Genomic DNA, 16,079 nt, shown 5'->3' with positions numbered 1-16,079 from the left:
GCGCAGACTCGGCCAAACTGTACCTCATTAGGTCGAATGTTCGTGCCGGCGGCTTTGGTCCACTGGCGAATCATTAAAGTTATAAAAAATAAATATTTTAATAGATACTTGAATAATAGAAATCTGGTTGCCCCGCTTCGCTGCTCACTCAAGTTTTGTAATGCGGAGCTTCAGAATAATTTAGTTTGTAATCAATATTCATACCGCTGCAAAGAGTTTCATTCTAATGTTCAGTAAATATGTATAGAAGTTTTGTTCACTAGTTTTTGGAAAGTTGTGCATGTTGATAATATAATTAATAAATCTACGTACAGCTGCCGTTTTAGGAGCGCTTTAGAGCAGACGTGCCTGCTGTTATGACTGCTGCGCATCTATGACACGCGCTGGCAACTGACTGTAAAATGAAGGTCGTTTTCCGTTGTCGGTTAACGGAAATAATACAAGGTCAGAAAACCTGTTTTCTGCCGAGGAATATACATTTAAGCTGGATCAGCTTCCAAGGCAAGAGGCTATTCTGCGCTGGATATTTCGTTTATAAGTGAAGGAATTCGAAGTTCCAAAATTGATTATTATTATTGACAATTATTATTTGAATTAAAGCTTTGATTGCTTTCATTATTTAATTTTATGACACACAAAGCTATTTGTTGTGAATATTGTCGGTTATCAAATTCCTGTAAAAATGAGTACGCAGTTCACGCCTATTCAGTAGAAAGCCAGCTTCCACTCTTTGCATCTCCTCACGCGGCTGGTTGGTTTAGACTAGCTCTTGAGAGGAACTCAACGATGGGGAAGCGGGGGGACTTAGGGAGGAGGCAGCGGTTGGGGGGAGATTTTTACAAATACCCCCTCTAACGCATTTAAATCTACACATGCACTCACGCATGCATTCGCTGGGAAGGCTAAAAAATTCTTTAACGAACTGTGCAAAATTGTTTGACGTTCATTTCTTCGTGATATGTTTTCATACATGCTTTCGTTGAAGTTTTCATTCTCTATTCAGTAATGGAGAATGTAACATAGCAGTGCTAACTAATTTATAACGGAATTTTCAACTTTTTTTTAATCTGTTCCAGTGAATTCATAAACAACAGCACCATTTAGATCGCTCCATATATTTTTACAACCAGTCATTCTTTGTTATGATGCTTTCCCCGCCCCTCCCCCGAATTCTTTGCCATCAAACTGTGCGGGAAGAGGGAGGTCCCTCTTGAAACGCCAAGTTTCAAGAAAGTCCGCATTCACGGACTTTCGAAGTCTGCGCTACATTACCAAAGCAGAACTGCGTGTATAGACTCGAGACAACAGCAGTATTGTGTAACTGAGGACAACGGTGTAACGGATGAGTGGGGTAGGTGAGGGTTGAGGAGTGATTTACTGGTGTAGGCTGATGGCAGTGTCTGAGTGTGGTGTGTCACTTCGTCCCCTCACCTACCTACTATAACTATTCATAACTGTATAGTTATTAGCTGCAATGTATAGCGTAAGAACCACAGCGTACGCCGGTAATTTGTCGGCGGGATTTTCCTAACCACAGACTACACAGGAATTCGAGCGGGAAGGATGTCTCTTCCCCTCTCAAAGCTCACCCTCATCCCATTCCCTACACACCCAAATTGTAAACCACCATCTTTGTTTTAAACCTAACAGCCGACAACAGTGTGAGGCTGTGAGATTTATGCAACTACCACTCCGACAATACAATGTAAAAAATATACAGTAATCAGCAATAGCAGTACGGCCACGGTTATCAATAGCACTACGGTCACGCTCATCATCAATAGCGCAACAGTCACGGTCATAGTCAGTAGCGGTACGGTTCCGGTAATCATCAGTAGCGGTACAGTCATGGTTATAGTCAGTAGTGGTACGGTCATGGTCATCATCAGTAGCGGTACATTCATGGTCATAATCAGTAGCGGTACGGTTCCGGTAATCATCAGTAGCGGTACGGTCATGGTCATAATCAGTAGCGGTACTGTTCCGGTAATCATCAGTAGCGGTACGGTCATGGTCATCATCAGTAGCGGTACGGTAATGGTCATCATCAGTAGCGGTACGGTCATGGTCATAGTCAGTAGCGGTACGGTCATGGTCATCATCAGTAGAAATAAGAAATTAAGGTGATTTAAACTCATGGATTTCCAACTTTGATTGTATTACCCTTTTCCTGTGCTATAGATTTCATTTTACTAGAGATTGAAAATTTGCATATCGACATGAACGCTCCATTGATTGCATTGTTGTTTGAATTGTGTTGTTTATGCATTCGTTTGCGTCACATTTTGAAACGCAATTAAGATTATTTCTCCGTAATCATCGTAACGCATGCCATTTATTCAGGACCAGCTTTACAATATTATATGACTGACAATATGTATTGTCAGTCTTGGCCTTTTAAAAGTCGCTCCAGCACCAGAGAAGCGCTTTGAAAGCTGAGTGGAGTGCAAAGTGTGTGTGGGGGGGAGAGGATGTTTACCGCGCGGACCCACAGAAGATTTATTACCAGAGGACAGACCTGCTTTTCCTGCCAAGTACGACAACGGAGGGGCAAATCTCGATTAATTCTACGGAAAATTCACAGACCTGTTGTTAAAAACGAATATAACTACCACCAGAAAAATTATTCAGAAATGCTTGGTATAGCGATCAATGAAGAATAACGAGTTAAACAAACTGGTATCGCGAAAATGTCAGAAAAGTCGCTCGTTTTACGATCCTCATGGTTCAAAATTTTCGTTAGCGATGACACTGGTAATACAAAGTTTACATAATTTATCTTAATGTCCACAGGTTGAAAATAATTAGCCATTATAGCATTCCAAATTTCAGATTTTTATCTTATTAATGAGGGGAGTTATCTGTCGAATTCATAGTTAAGAATTTTCATAGACGACTACCGCGGCTGAGCGCGTCCACGGGCCTCTTAAGCGCATCGCTAATATCGGCTTTTGAATGAATTTCAAATTACCTGTTTAACAAAATTAACCTTGCAAGAGTGATTGATTTAGCATATAAGTTGTCAAGAGTTGAATAATAATTAGTTGAATGATTGATACAAATCCAAAATAACAAATTTCGCATTCGAAAAAATAATCAATTCGCACTAAATTGAAGTACGGTTTTTCAAACTCAGTATTGACAACCGTTCACCTATCCGTCGACCAATGCATGGTCGAGAACGCACGCACGGAAAAGTTAGCAAGCGGCATCCCTTACCACTGGTTGCGACGAATAACCTGAAAATGTGATGAACTCAGGCGTTGAAACAATAAACATGCAGCGCATTGCGAGCATATTAATGATCCTGCTCTCTGGCAGTTTCATTTGAATTGCCTCTCGTAACTCCGGCCATACCTTTACATGTGTAACACTAAGTCGACGAAGTTCATTTATTTCTTAGAGGGCAATTTTATTCCATTATTCACTTTGAATTAAATTTCGTTATAAAAATGTTCAAGTCTAAAGTCAAGTCAAGTACAGTCTATCTTAAAAATTAAGATAGACTGTAAGATATCTACGGGGACAAATTTAGGTTTCATGAAAAAATCCATTTTTAATATTCTAAAGCAATTATATTCTACTACCAGAGACTAATTTGCTGTTTGATATAGGCCTCATGATGGTGATCTGATGTCTGGCGAAATACTTTCAGAAATAGTTGATAGTTCCTAACTCCGGCAGCCAATCACTTACGGCTTTTCAAGCTAAACTCGATACGAGAAATTGGCGGCTGTCTCAGGCGGCTACGTGTTATTAAATTTTGATAGTATGTCCCCCGGTCAAAAGAATCTTTTGCTTCAACATTGTACGTTAATAACAGAAAAAAACTACTGCGTTTCTGTACTCTTAACCAAGTAAGAATGATTGTTTTGAATGACTCATTTCGTCGTTGTAGTCATAATACACAAGTAATGCCGAGTACTCGACTATAACTTAGAGTGAATAGCGTAGTTATTGCTTCTAATATGTCTTATCTGTTCAATGGACTGTTGTAGATTCCAATCATATTGTAGGTTTAGTTGGTAGACGTTAAAAAATATAAGTCTGAACTCAATGCACTGACTGACAGAGCGCATTTTCTCATCGACGAAAACGTGGTCACGGATGGACGGACATGACGAGCACAATAGCGCCTTTTTTCCATACATGAGAAAATGCGCTAAGGAAATTAACTCTAACGCGTATCTCTAGTGCCAACTGATTCAGAGTATTTGTAGGAACCGCTTAGGCTTTTATGTGAACAATTAATTCTGTCACTGGAGTCTCGAGGCACTCACGCACTTCGCTTGCTATAGGGACGACCTATTCCACTTATACTCGTTAAACTGATTTACAACTTTCTGGCGTGATCAGAACAGCTATGTAATTACTACATATCATTTGTTAATCGAACCCTCCAAATCGTACGTAGTTCTGATCAGTATTATATGCTTTTTATTAACGAGCGGCGAGTTGATGCAAAACCAGCCGAGTGGCTACTTGTCGGGAGTCAGTGTTCAAACCCATTCGGGGTGGATACAATACCAAACTCCAAAATTAGTGACAAAGGATTTAATAACAAATAGTTAGGGCAGCTAATTGAAGGGAGTTAACCTAAGGAATGGCGAAACGCAATACAACAAAAAGGGACCGGAAGTATAGGCGGAAATAAATGACATGAAATATAAGATTATCAATGAATAGTAAACCGTTTTTCGACGTCTTTATCCTCCGCGAACTAAACGTGCGGAAGATTACGAGCGAATCTCAGGACAGTCGAAACTGACCAGGCACTTTTACTTAAGTTGCTGATCGTTGGCGGCTAAGCACCGAACGGAAATACCAGGTTTCGCGTTGAAAAATTGTTGATCATTGGTCAAAACGGAGAAGAAATGAATTGTAGTTCTCGTACCTCACGACGACGGCAGTGCAGGTTACCTCGGTACACGAGGCTCCGTGCCTGCACATTTCAATGTCTCTCGGGTGACGTCACGGGACGGCCGACGCGTTGAGCGTTACCTCGACAACAACCAAATGAAGTAAGTCCAGCGGGTCCATGGCCGAGCGAATCCATGCCGTTAGACCTGACACTTTAAAGTACAACACAACGGAGTTAATCAATGATGGTGAGATTATAATTCAGGTAGGTCTCTACTGAGCACAAAATTTATTTCTATTTTTGTTGGCAGATCGCAATAAAGTCGTGCATAATGAACCTAGAGGTACATCAAAAATTTTTCTGCCCATGAAATTAGAATGCCGGTATATACAATTAGTGAAAATAAAATGTTCTTCCAAACTCTGAAGAACTTTTTGATTTCGGCTCAATACTTTATTATATAATTAAAAACTTATTAGCTAATATATGGAACAGTTACGTACAGTTATGATGGTTACCCAAGCAACAGAAAAGCTCTCATAAGCAGTTTACACGAGTAGTACTCAGGCCCACGCAGTCTACGGATTTTTACCGTTGTAATTTGAAAAAAAATTCTTGTTACTTGAAACCGAAATGTTATAATTCAACGTAAGTCCTCACCTCATACAGTTTATTATAGAGACTTTTAATACAAATTAGTTAATCCTGACGTCATTAGTACCGTAAAGAAATCAGAACAAATAGATGAACTGGAATTAAAAATAATAAAATATGCCTCTACAACTAATTCTCGGAATATTTGAATTTTTTCCACTTCCAAATACAATTAAACTATTATCGGTCCTCGTACAAGCCTAATGTGCACACAGAGCATCAAGGGTTTGGTGTACGCGGAAGGTACTGACTTACTTGACTGATGGTTCAACAATTTTAACAAGCTGATCAATGATCGGCTTTGGTTTTCCAACATCGGTGTCATGTGGTCGCATGTAATGTGGCGCTGTTGGTAACTTCGCCGCCGATTGCATGCGGCCTGTGACGGGCTGGCTGGTGTTGAGCTTGCATGTAAATCAAGCTGATCGGCACAGTGCACCAACATTTCATACGTGAGTAAAATTCTGCTATCCTGTTGTAAAGAATTGTTGCATTCAAGTCTGAAGGACATCAATTCGGCAAAGACGTTTGCGTGTTAACTTTCTCGCGGATATGATCAAGTGCATTCGTCTCGTATACACGCGTGAGCCTCGTGTACTATGCATGAAGTGGAGACGTAGCCATGATACACTTTAATCTTAGTCCCATAAATAGAATGAGAGATGGGGCTGGAAGTTCAGTTCCTCAGGTACCTTTAGTGGAGGGGTGAGGGCAGGTGAGTGTTGAATGAATGAGTCAACACTTTTCCCACTGAAATGAATGAGTCAACGCTCAATAATGGAGCAAGCAACTTCTACTTACCGTGCATTGGATCATTGGAATGGCGAAATCTAGATAATATGTCTGATAGCAATTAACGAATGTTTTCATTTATTAAAATGCCTGCAAATTCATAAAACAGAAGTTTGAAAGTTTCAGATAGAAAGTGAAAAATGTTTTCTTATTTTGTTTCTTCAAAATAATTTATCATCAAACAAATAATAAATATTTTTTGTTTAAATTGTATACTTTTTGTAGTATTTGTTGCAAATGAACATGTTTCATCATTTCCAAATGAAATGTCGATGCCTTAGGCAAGTAATCTCAACACATTTAGCAGATGCTAATTTCGCCATCTAAGAAATTTCTCCACAATTTATACTCAAAAACGCTCATATTATTACATGCGAGTAAAAAATATGCTAAGTCACCGACGGAAAATGAAAAATTAGTTCTGATTCGTGTTAATATGGTTTTGCTAGATTAATTCGTAGAAATTATTACTACTACTAATAACAGTAATTCAGTCTTTCAATATTTTCATTCAAGTTTCACGGGCTTCTCAGCCTCCAAAATTTTATTAGAGTTGATGATTAATTTTATAATATTCTTACTAATAAAGGAGTGCACCGACATGAGTTCATAGATACTGATGACATAGCGGTATTTTAGGTATAACTAATGTAGACACGAGTCGGTGGTGCACAGCAAATAGTCCCACTGAAAACATTTCGTCTCTCACACACACTGTACATCAGAGTTTCGCACAGGCAATACAATCACTGATAAGAACTTTCACTTTGATAAAAGCGTGGCCAAGTCAATGCCTCACAGCAACGAAGAAATTTCCAGGCGTACGTTATAAGGCTCTGAAACATGTTTCCTTCGTAGCCTCAAGAGAGATTCACATCATCAGTTGATAGGTCCTCAGCTTACGGTCATACGTTTAAGCCAGATGCACAGATTAAATTTCAATTGTCTTCCAATACTAGCTAGATCTACAGTCATGATTATCATCATTGGTACACATCTGTGTGGAAACTCTCGTACGTACATATAAAACAAATTAAACTCTATACAATTTTACTGGTTGCTATTTGCGGCATACGTGTGTGAGATTTTTGTCATACAACGTGGTTCACATTTATCTTTATATATGAGTCAACCAGATACTCTTTTTCTATATCATTTGAGGACTGACTGTAATATAGACGAATTTTTCGAAGCGAATGTTACACATCCATATCTTCGCTAGGATTTGAAAAATCCTATGAAATTTATTTACTGAAAATTCGGTAATTTTCCAATCCTTGCTAGACTTTTCAATTCCTGACTTTAACTCAACTAATTTCCTAATTTTAGTCATTTAGAATCTATGTTGTTATGGTGCATGCAGGTCATCCGAAGTTTGCTCCGTGAAAATCACTTGTTTAATTATAATGAATCGAAGTAAGCTAGTTCTTCACTACAATTCTCAACACTCTACTCTCATTGGATGAATGTGAACATGGATAAAATTATTTCTGTGAACTGTGCTTCCATGATGTACAATTCTGCTGACGCTGAATGCGCAACTGGCATTTTAGGTATATATCATAGTTAAGGCTCAAATCTGTTGACTTTTTTTATGTGTTCAGTAAAATTGCATATCAATAATCTCACTACATACTCAACTCTCTAAGTAAAATTTCCGATAATGTAATTTATACCATGATGATTTGCGAACAAAAGTCATCAGACAAATCAGGTCTTGATGCCTTGCAAAAATTGAGCATCCGTTAAACAACGTCTCCATTTCACCTGAACCAACGCTCAGCACGGAGGATGTGCTCATTTACTTATCAGATTTACATGCACGTGCCATGCAAAAAATTTGTCCCGGAACAAATTGAGGTTCTTCTAGAAAATAACTTTCCATGGAAAAAAATTAGAAAAGTTTAACATAGTTTCATCAATTCGCCTGTATTTCTACTTTATTTTATATATTTTTAATTTTTCAACCAGAAAGTTTAAATTTTCCTAACATATACAGTTAAATCTAAATTTCAACAATTGATTGTGAAGCTAGATGCCGCTAGCTGTGGTGACGGATAGTCGCTGACAGACAGCTGTAGGCAAGTGATCGACAAATAAAACCAACTATTTCAATAATATCATACAGCCTATAAAGTCAAACCATGAATCGTATCAAGCCGCAGGACTTCAAACAGCCTTTCGTTCACGACGCGTTTTGCCTTGGCCTCTTACCGCTTATGCCTTTACGACGACCAACATGATGAAATCTGTCGGTCTTGTCCTTCTTCTCATAGCAACCTTTGGCTATTCTGGTGTTGAAGGGTAAGTGAACTCAGCAATTGTATTCGTGCGCTGTGCTCTCTTCTCATGTTCACATTTATCCTAAATTATTAGATAATATTTCTTTGTGCTCTAATTTTGTACAGCCACTACATCTCAATGCTGAAGAAGTTGCGAAAAAGTTGCATTTAGAGCTATAGATATTACTTGTTTTTCTGAATAAAATGGGAAATGTTCACCTACAATGTTAATCACCAGGTGTACTTATTTGTATTCATTTCTCTACCCCAGTACAAATGGTTGTGAAAAGGCCCTAAACACCATGATGGCGAACGCAGACCAGAAACCTGCCTTCATCGCCTGCAAGTCGGATCCAGAGGGAAGTGCAGCCTTGATTGCCCTCGCAGGTTAGATATTGAAAGATTTATTACCATCAATTGGTTGATCTTAAATTTTCTACCATCGCGCTACTCTATGGGAAATCCACCCAATTAATATTTTTTTGTTTCCTAAACTCAGTTTCAGACTCTATTTTCAAACTTGCAATAAATTTATGATATCATGCGTTATTACTGAAAAATATTCGTGATATGGATAAATTTAAAATTTTAATTATGACTTATTATTCGTTAATGTATACATTAATAATATATTATTTCTTCGTTTCCGTTTCTAAGTTACTTGCTCGGTGAATCACGATTGGTGGATCACTACGATACTCTTAATTAAGGAATGGTTATTTTAAATGTGTAGACGATCATGTGTTTCATGTGTAGAGGCTCAGGTGTTTCATGTGTAGACGCTCAGGGTTTGTGCACAGGAACCCGTTCATGCAATCATCTCTTGAAGGTCTTAAGCACGAACTCTACTCTTTTTAGTTCCATAGCCAAGGCGTGAAACCGCCTCAAATAATTGCCACAGCCTCCTACTTCCCTCGTTTTGGTAGGTCGTGATACCGACTTCAATAGCCGCGTTGGGCCCACCGTGAAGAGGGTACAATGCTGGCAGCTGTATCCTCAAGAAAACTATTCGTATTAAATGGCGATCGCTGGTCGACCTGTTAGAAGGATCACTCTGGCACTTTGAAGCTAGTTTAGCGCTGTCTGCCTATTAACAAATTAATTTTCTTCGGCCTCTTCTAAAGGAGCACTGCAAATCTGCTTACAAGTGAAACTTCATTAGAGCATCGAGTTCTCAAATCAGTTCTCTTTACATTTACCTGTAAATGTCGTTACTAATTATAATCGGTGGTATTTATCGGTATGCATCTGATAGCTGAACGTATAGATTGCTGAACCATTTGTTCTCTTGCCCTGAAAATTTAAATTGCAAGATTTCTAAACTGTAAGTTATTTCATTGATGAAACTATGTCAGAAACCGTAATATACCTCGACCAGGCGAACGAACTAAATGAGATTTTACGATCTTTAGATGGAGGTTCATACAAAATAGATAAGGGAAATCAAACTTAGTTGTCAATATTCGAATTAAGATTTACTTTGACCAAGAACCTAAAATCATATTTAGACATTTAGTTCAGCTACGTTCTCTGAAGATAAACTAGCTACGATTTTAGAGTAAGCAGGCTTATGCTCAAATAAGTTAATTGCATTGAAACGATCACATTGAACACACATGGATCAATAGACTTGACCTATCCGAATATTTCATCAGAGAAATACTCTGACGAAAGTAAACTCTCGCCTAAACATATAACTACAAGGCTTTGATAAATCAAAAATAATAATAATAATAATAACACGACGCCGAACGAGCCGATTCAATTGAAGGTAAAATGTAATCCTGGCTTTGAGATCAAAGTCATTTAAATGCATTTTAGAAACTGTTGGTGAAATTCGTCGATCAAAATGCAAGAATCATAAGATATCGTTGGATTGACGACTAAGGGCCACAGACACTCTCGTCTTCTTTTCTAACGTTTGTAACTCTTCACGAAAAGAAAACCGTTTGGGCTATGTTTTCCGAGCAACAAGTTAAAACAAACTATAAGGACTCCAGGGTTATTAAACTTTTTACTCTTGATATTTCAGTAATTGTATCATCTTGAATTGTGAAACATCAAGCATTTGCAGAGGTAGTTACAATCAAAATTAATACCATTACAATCGAGGCAACATCACAATATCATGTTTCCTTAATACTTTACGGCATTTCTTCTTAATAGAGAAATTTTGAATTGCAGATTCAGAAATTACCCTAAAAGGAACAGGAATCGTTACACAAAGTATTCATTAGTAATGTGTACAAGTAACATAATACCTTATTGTGGTTAAACATCCACACACTCTCAGCATTCATTTCTAAAGTAAGTCATTTTGTACAGAATCCAATTGGAAACAATAATTCGGAACTTTTAGACGAATTGAAAAACAAATAAAGCACAATATCTTACGCACCCTTGCCTTGAGTTAACAGACACAGTAATCATTTCTGTTTCCTGCGAGAGACTTAAGGAAACGTTTATGAAAATCCAGTAAGTTTTGATGCTTGCTTTGTTGGAAGTTGTGGCTCCTTCTCTAAACTGGATTAGAATAAGGCAATACAGAAGGTGTATTGTAAACATAAGTACTAGCAATGTTTTCCAATATTAATACTAAGGAGGTTCATTAAATGGAAACTATTCAGAAATTTTAGTAGTGTTTGTGGCTTAATGTCGGAAAACGATACTATTACTCACAGAAAAACTCGATTCAATATGAAAATGCTGTACTTATCATGAGAAATCTCAATGCGATTAACATCAGTACAATGAACTATTTTAATGATATTACTCGAAGATTTGACAAACTGTAAAGAGTGTAACAACAATCGAGCACAAGAATTGCCTGCCTTACGTAATCTGTCCAGACGGCCCCGGCTGCCAGCCCTGGGGCCGTATTATCAAAACTTCGTAAGTACGCAAAATCGACTTACGAGTGGCGTAAGTGCTGACTTGATAACGTAAGTCTACTTCTACTCATAATAATTTGTTCGGGTAATAATGACTTAGCTAGACGGTAACTCTCATGTCGCGGCATAGTTGCGGAGATCTCAGCGTAATGGGAAGTGCTGCCGCTACGACATGAATTCATTCACCCGGCGCAGCTGCACTCCGTGACTATCATGTCGGGGAGGTTCTGCAGCTACGACATGGATTCATTCACCCGGCGCAGCTGCACTCCGTAACTATCATGTCAGGCAGGTGCTGCCGCCACGACATGCATTCATTCACCCGGCGCAGCTGCACTCCGTAACTATCATGTCGGGGAGGTTCTGCAGCTTGACGGTGTTGGGGGACTCGTGCCACATGATACTGAGCGGCTCGCTGCGCTGCGCGGAGCAGCACGGCGCTACAGCTGCCCGCACCGTCGGACTCAGCGCGTCAGTCAGCAGGATCCGCTGTTGCCACAACACAAAACTTATAACATGAGCAACAAAATAAAATTAATAATAAATTTACATTTAAATGGACGATTTCGCTATTGATGACAATCTTTATTGGCAATCATAACGTCTTAATCTATGCTTTCAAATAAATGGAGAATATATTATTATGCAGTAAAAGTTTTCGACAGCAAGAAAGAGGACACATACTGAAAGAAATTTCTGATACAAAACGAGCGTAAAAATATTAGAAAGCAAATATCTGGAATTCAGAACGCAGTGTTAAAACATTTATAGGAGAATTTAAATAATGGTTTAATATGCGGAAAAATAATAGATTTATAGAATAATACTATTGGTGAAAGGTTAAGGAAAAAAAAACTACAGATAATTACCAAATGAATTTCGAAAATGGGTTCTTCAAATTATTGTGTAAATTTAAATATATGGCTTTATTAGAACGCTGGTGTTTGTTTATTGCTTTAATTTATAAATCAACTCAAAAGGGCGTTCACAACAATTTGTTGAACCCTCACATCGTTGAAGCTCTGAGCTCACCTGCAAGAGGCTGACGTACGAGTTGCCTCCTTCCAGGGTCTCTGCAACTGAAGGCTGTGCACAAGATCCCTTACAGAAGTACATGGTGAAGCCTTGTGGCTGTATGATCCAGTTGTGCCAGCCAAGCTCTACGAAGCTTACGTACAAACTGTCACGACAGCAACCACGCGCTCCCGCGGTGCAGTCTTGAGGCGAGCGTCGCGACCGAGCCTGTGGACGGACATCGTGTTAAACGCTGCACTGCTTCCAATCATGAAACCTTCACCAAATAAATACTGACTACATGGTAAATCAACATTAAAAAGGAATAAGTGACTCGGTATTAGTTGAGTTGCTCACTGCTTTGGCGCATATATTCTGCTCATTATCTTGACATTTTCTGCATACTATCATGCATACTAAATTTAGTCATTTTAAAACGAACGTTTCACTATACAATATTTATAGGAGCGAATGAAATTTGCTACTAAATTGCAAATGAACCCTACACAGTATCTATGGCTGATGTCAAGCAAACAATGAACATGGGGAAGCTAATAATGAAGTCGTCATTTCTGAATCTTGAAAAAAAACTTAAAAACATTAAACTGATAAATAGCCATAGAAATTAGTAGTAAAGATATTGAAGTTTATTTGTCATTAATAATATGACAAACATGTCGGTTGGATTGAAAAAGTCTTAAAAATTTCATTGGAAATCATATATCACGTCAGTTGCTTGTGCTCACCTTGACTTTGTCAGTAACGCGAACTGACAAAAACGGCATAAAATCATCCACTTCTTTTCTTGGATGCTTGCAGTGACGACAAAATATTTCTAAAATAATTCCACCATTTTCTGAGAGTGAAATATCCTGAACGGAATCAGGAAACCCTTTCACAGTCTTCATTTTCTTTGCGTGTAAAGATTTCCGCAATTCTTGTGGCTTTTGGGGCTCAAGAGGAGCCAGCAGCGACGTCGCAACGTCTACGGAGACCCAGCCGTTCTCAGGCCGCGTCACGAGTTGTGATGTGAGTGTGACGCGGTCCTGGGGTGATGATGTAACGCGGGGGTGATGGTGGTGACGACTGCGATGATTGTGATTGCCTGAACTTGATACCTGATGATGACCGAAAATTTTACTACACTGGGTAAATTTTCTTGTGATTATTATTATTGAATTCGCACAAAAAAAAAAAAAAAAGAGAATAATCTCATGTGGTACTCGAGGATTACAGTTCTGCCAAGGAACGTTAACTAATAAGAAGAAATTACGTGGAGAACAATTTTTAGTTTTTTTTAAATACTCGTATTGAAAAATATCAGAATAACTGTAACGTGATTTTTATTGATTATAGCGAAAGTGGAAAAATTTTCAATCTACATTATTTGTATACATTTAATATATAAACAAATATAATTATATATTGTTCACCCAAATATAAATATTTCAACTGGGATAGAATCACTACCTTGGTAACGGACACCAAGGCCTGCTGGTGCTGGTACTCCGACGTGGTCTCCGGAACCTGGAAGAAGACTGAGCTGTGCGACGCGCCGGACGAGACGAGCCCGGACGGTAGGGTGAAATGATAGCAGGTTGCCGTGCGAGGGCTGCTCCGAGGGCACGCCACTCCTGAGGGAAAGCAAGACAATTATATTAATCGCGCTGAAAATATTAATCAATATTATTAATATTAATACAGAATTAACACTATTGTTGAAAGAAGAAGGAGAAAGGATTCGCGTGAGTTATCTTAAATATTATTTTGCAGTCACGGAAAACGCAATCACTAGTATAGTCATTCATGACAAACTCTTCTCACAAACTCCTGAGAATGGCGGCAAAAAGACCGCCAGTTGCGGCCGTCCGCTACAGCCAGACAGTGCGAGAGACTGCATGCATGACGCTGCGCGTGCCCCGCTTGCGTCAGCTTCCATTTCTATTTTCTTTGCAATAATTTCATATTCGAGCTCCAACTGCGGAAGTTGCCCTGCTGTTATATATAACGTTGAGGGGCGGCAAATAGGTTTCGTCGCATTTCTTGATTTCTTAAAGATATTTCAATCTTTAACACCACATTGGCCGCTATCCTTCTTCCGACATTGTTAACTTTTATCATGATCATGAAATGAATATTACATTCAAGGTTTAATCAGTTCTTACTGATAAATTCAGAATATCTCGTTGACTTCACTTGAATTGCCAATGAATTTAGTAGTATTGTGCGTTTTCACAAAACATTAATCTCTGGCCGTCATTTTATGACGTGTCAATCTATGTAATAATATGCTTGTACCAAGGAACATTATCATTATATCCCACATCAAATTTTATTGACATTATATTGCATAGTAATAGTTTCCTCATAATGTCAATAAGCATCTGCACTTAAATATTGGTGAAAAAATTGCTGTACACAAACTAAGATTCATTTTTGTTACTATCGTCATAATTTCACCGAGACATTTCAAACATTGCTATTAATACAGACTCTATTGATAGAAACTACACGTAAGGTTCGCTACACGAAACGCTAGACGGTGGCATATATGAGCCTCGAGCTGTGATCACACAGCAGGCACGTGCAGCAGTCGTTGCCCGCGCCTCACGACTTCATAGCCTCAGACCAAGTTACAATTATTAATTAAACAGTGTGATGGCAGATAAATTCGACTAAAATGCTTGGAATGAAATCAAAGAGCTTCTAAACCCATTCTGTTTCAAAAATCGCTTATCCTAGCGTAAAATATAACAGAGCTTGAAGAAGTACAACCAAATCGTCATGCGGTAAAAAAATTCTAGCTAAGTACAAAAATACAAATACTTAATATAACAAGTAAGATTTTTTAATATACAGATCGTTATAATACGACACTTTCTAGACCCGTCTCAACACAAGCATTAATTTGATCATAGATATCCTGTGTAGACTCCTGCGTCTCGAAATAATTTTCTCGAAATGAACCGGGACAGACGAAACGAGACGAGAAAATTCCGGGAAAAAAATATCGGGACAGAGGGTAAAATTTGTCCCGGAATAAACGTATGAACCGAGACAAGACTTCTGTCCCGGACTTTAAAACTTGTGTCCCGGTAAATTATGAACCGGGACGAGACAGACAGATTTGAAACGAGACATAACGAGCCGAGACGAGATTTGTCTTAATAATTTGAGACAAAACAAGTTTTTCGATTACGATACGAATCATTTTGAAAACATGGGTTGAAGAATGACAAGTTAGCCCCTTATTGCTAATAGGGACATACACAGTTACAAGGTAAATTGAGTTAATTGCAGATTTAACATAACATAACTTAGTGCTCTCGGCGCTGAAGCGTATAGGCCTGATGTGGCCTGTCGCCGATTCTTTTCCTTTTCGTGCCTTGTTCACAGAAGATCTAAAATCGTGTCATTGGACCGGATCTTTTCATGACTGACGATAGTTTGAAGAAGCTACTAGACTTCCACCGGGTTTCGATATGGAGCTAGGCATTTCAAATCTGAACATATATTTTTCCATAGCTTTATCTAGTCTGTTCTTGAACGCGTTCATACTTGGAGCGCCAACGATGTCATCGGGCT

At 38.6% G+C, this 16,079-nt stretch overlaps 1 protein-coding gene across 1 annotated transcript in view; it reads right to left on the bottom strand.

Annotated features, from left to right (window-relative positions):
* Positions 1–10,045: 10,045 nt before the first annotated feature.
* LOC108670168 (inhibin beta C chain) overlaps positions 10,046–16,079 on the bottom strand; it is a 9,361-nt gene continuing 3,327 nt past the window's right edge. The window contains exons 2-5 of the mRNA XM_018157625.2: positions 13,965–14,128; positions 13,241–13,612; positions 12,513–12,722; positions 10,046–11,969 (exon numbers count right to left, since the gene is read on the bottom strand). Of these exons, the coding sequence (XP_018013114.1) occupies positions 11,799–11,969; positions 12,513–12,722; positions 13,241–13,612; positions 13,965–14,128 (917 nt within the window). The 3' untranslated portion in view covers positions 10,046–11,798. The remainder of the gene's footprint in view (positions 11,970–12,512; positions 12,723–13,240; positions 13,613–13,964; positions 14,129–16,079) is intronic.

The sequence above is a fragment of the Hyalella azteca genome, unplaced genomic scaffold (assembly GCF_000764305.2).
Source record: "Hyalella azteca isolate HAZT.00-mixed unplaced genomic scaffold, Hazt_2.0.2 contig16399, whole genome shotgun sequence".
Lineage (NCBI taxonomy): Eukaryota > Metazoa > Arthropoda > Malacostraca > Amphipoda > Hyalellidae > Hyalella > Hyalella azteca.
Note: the sequence above shows the minus strand (reverse complement) of the source record. Positions and strands in the feature narration are given on the sequence as shown.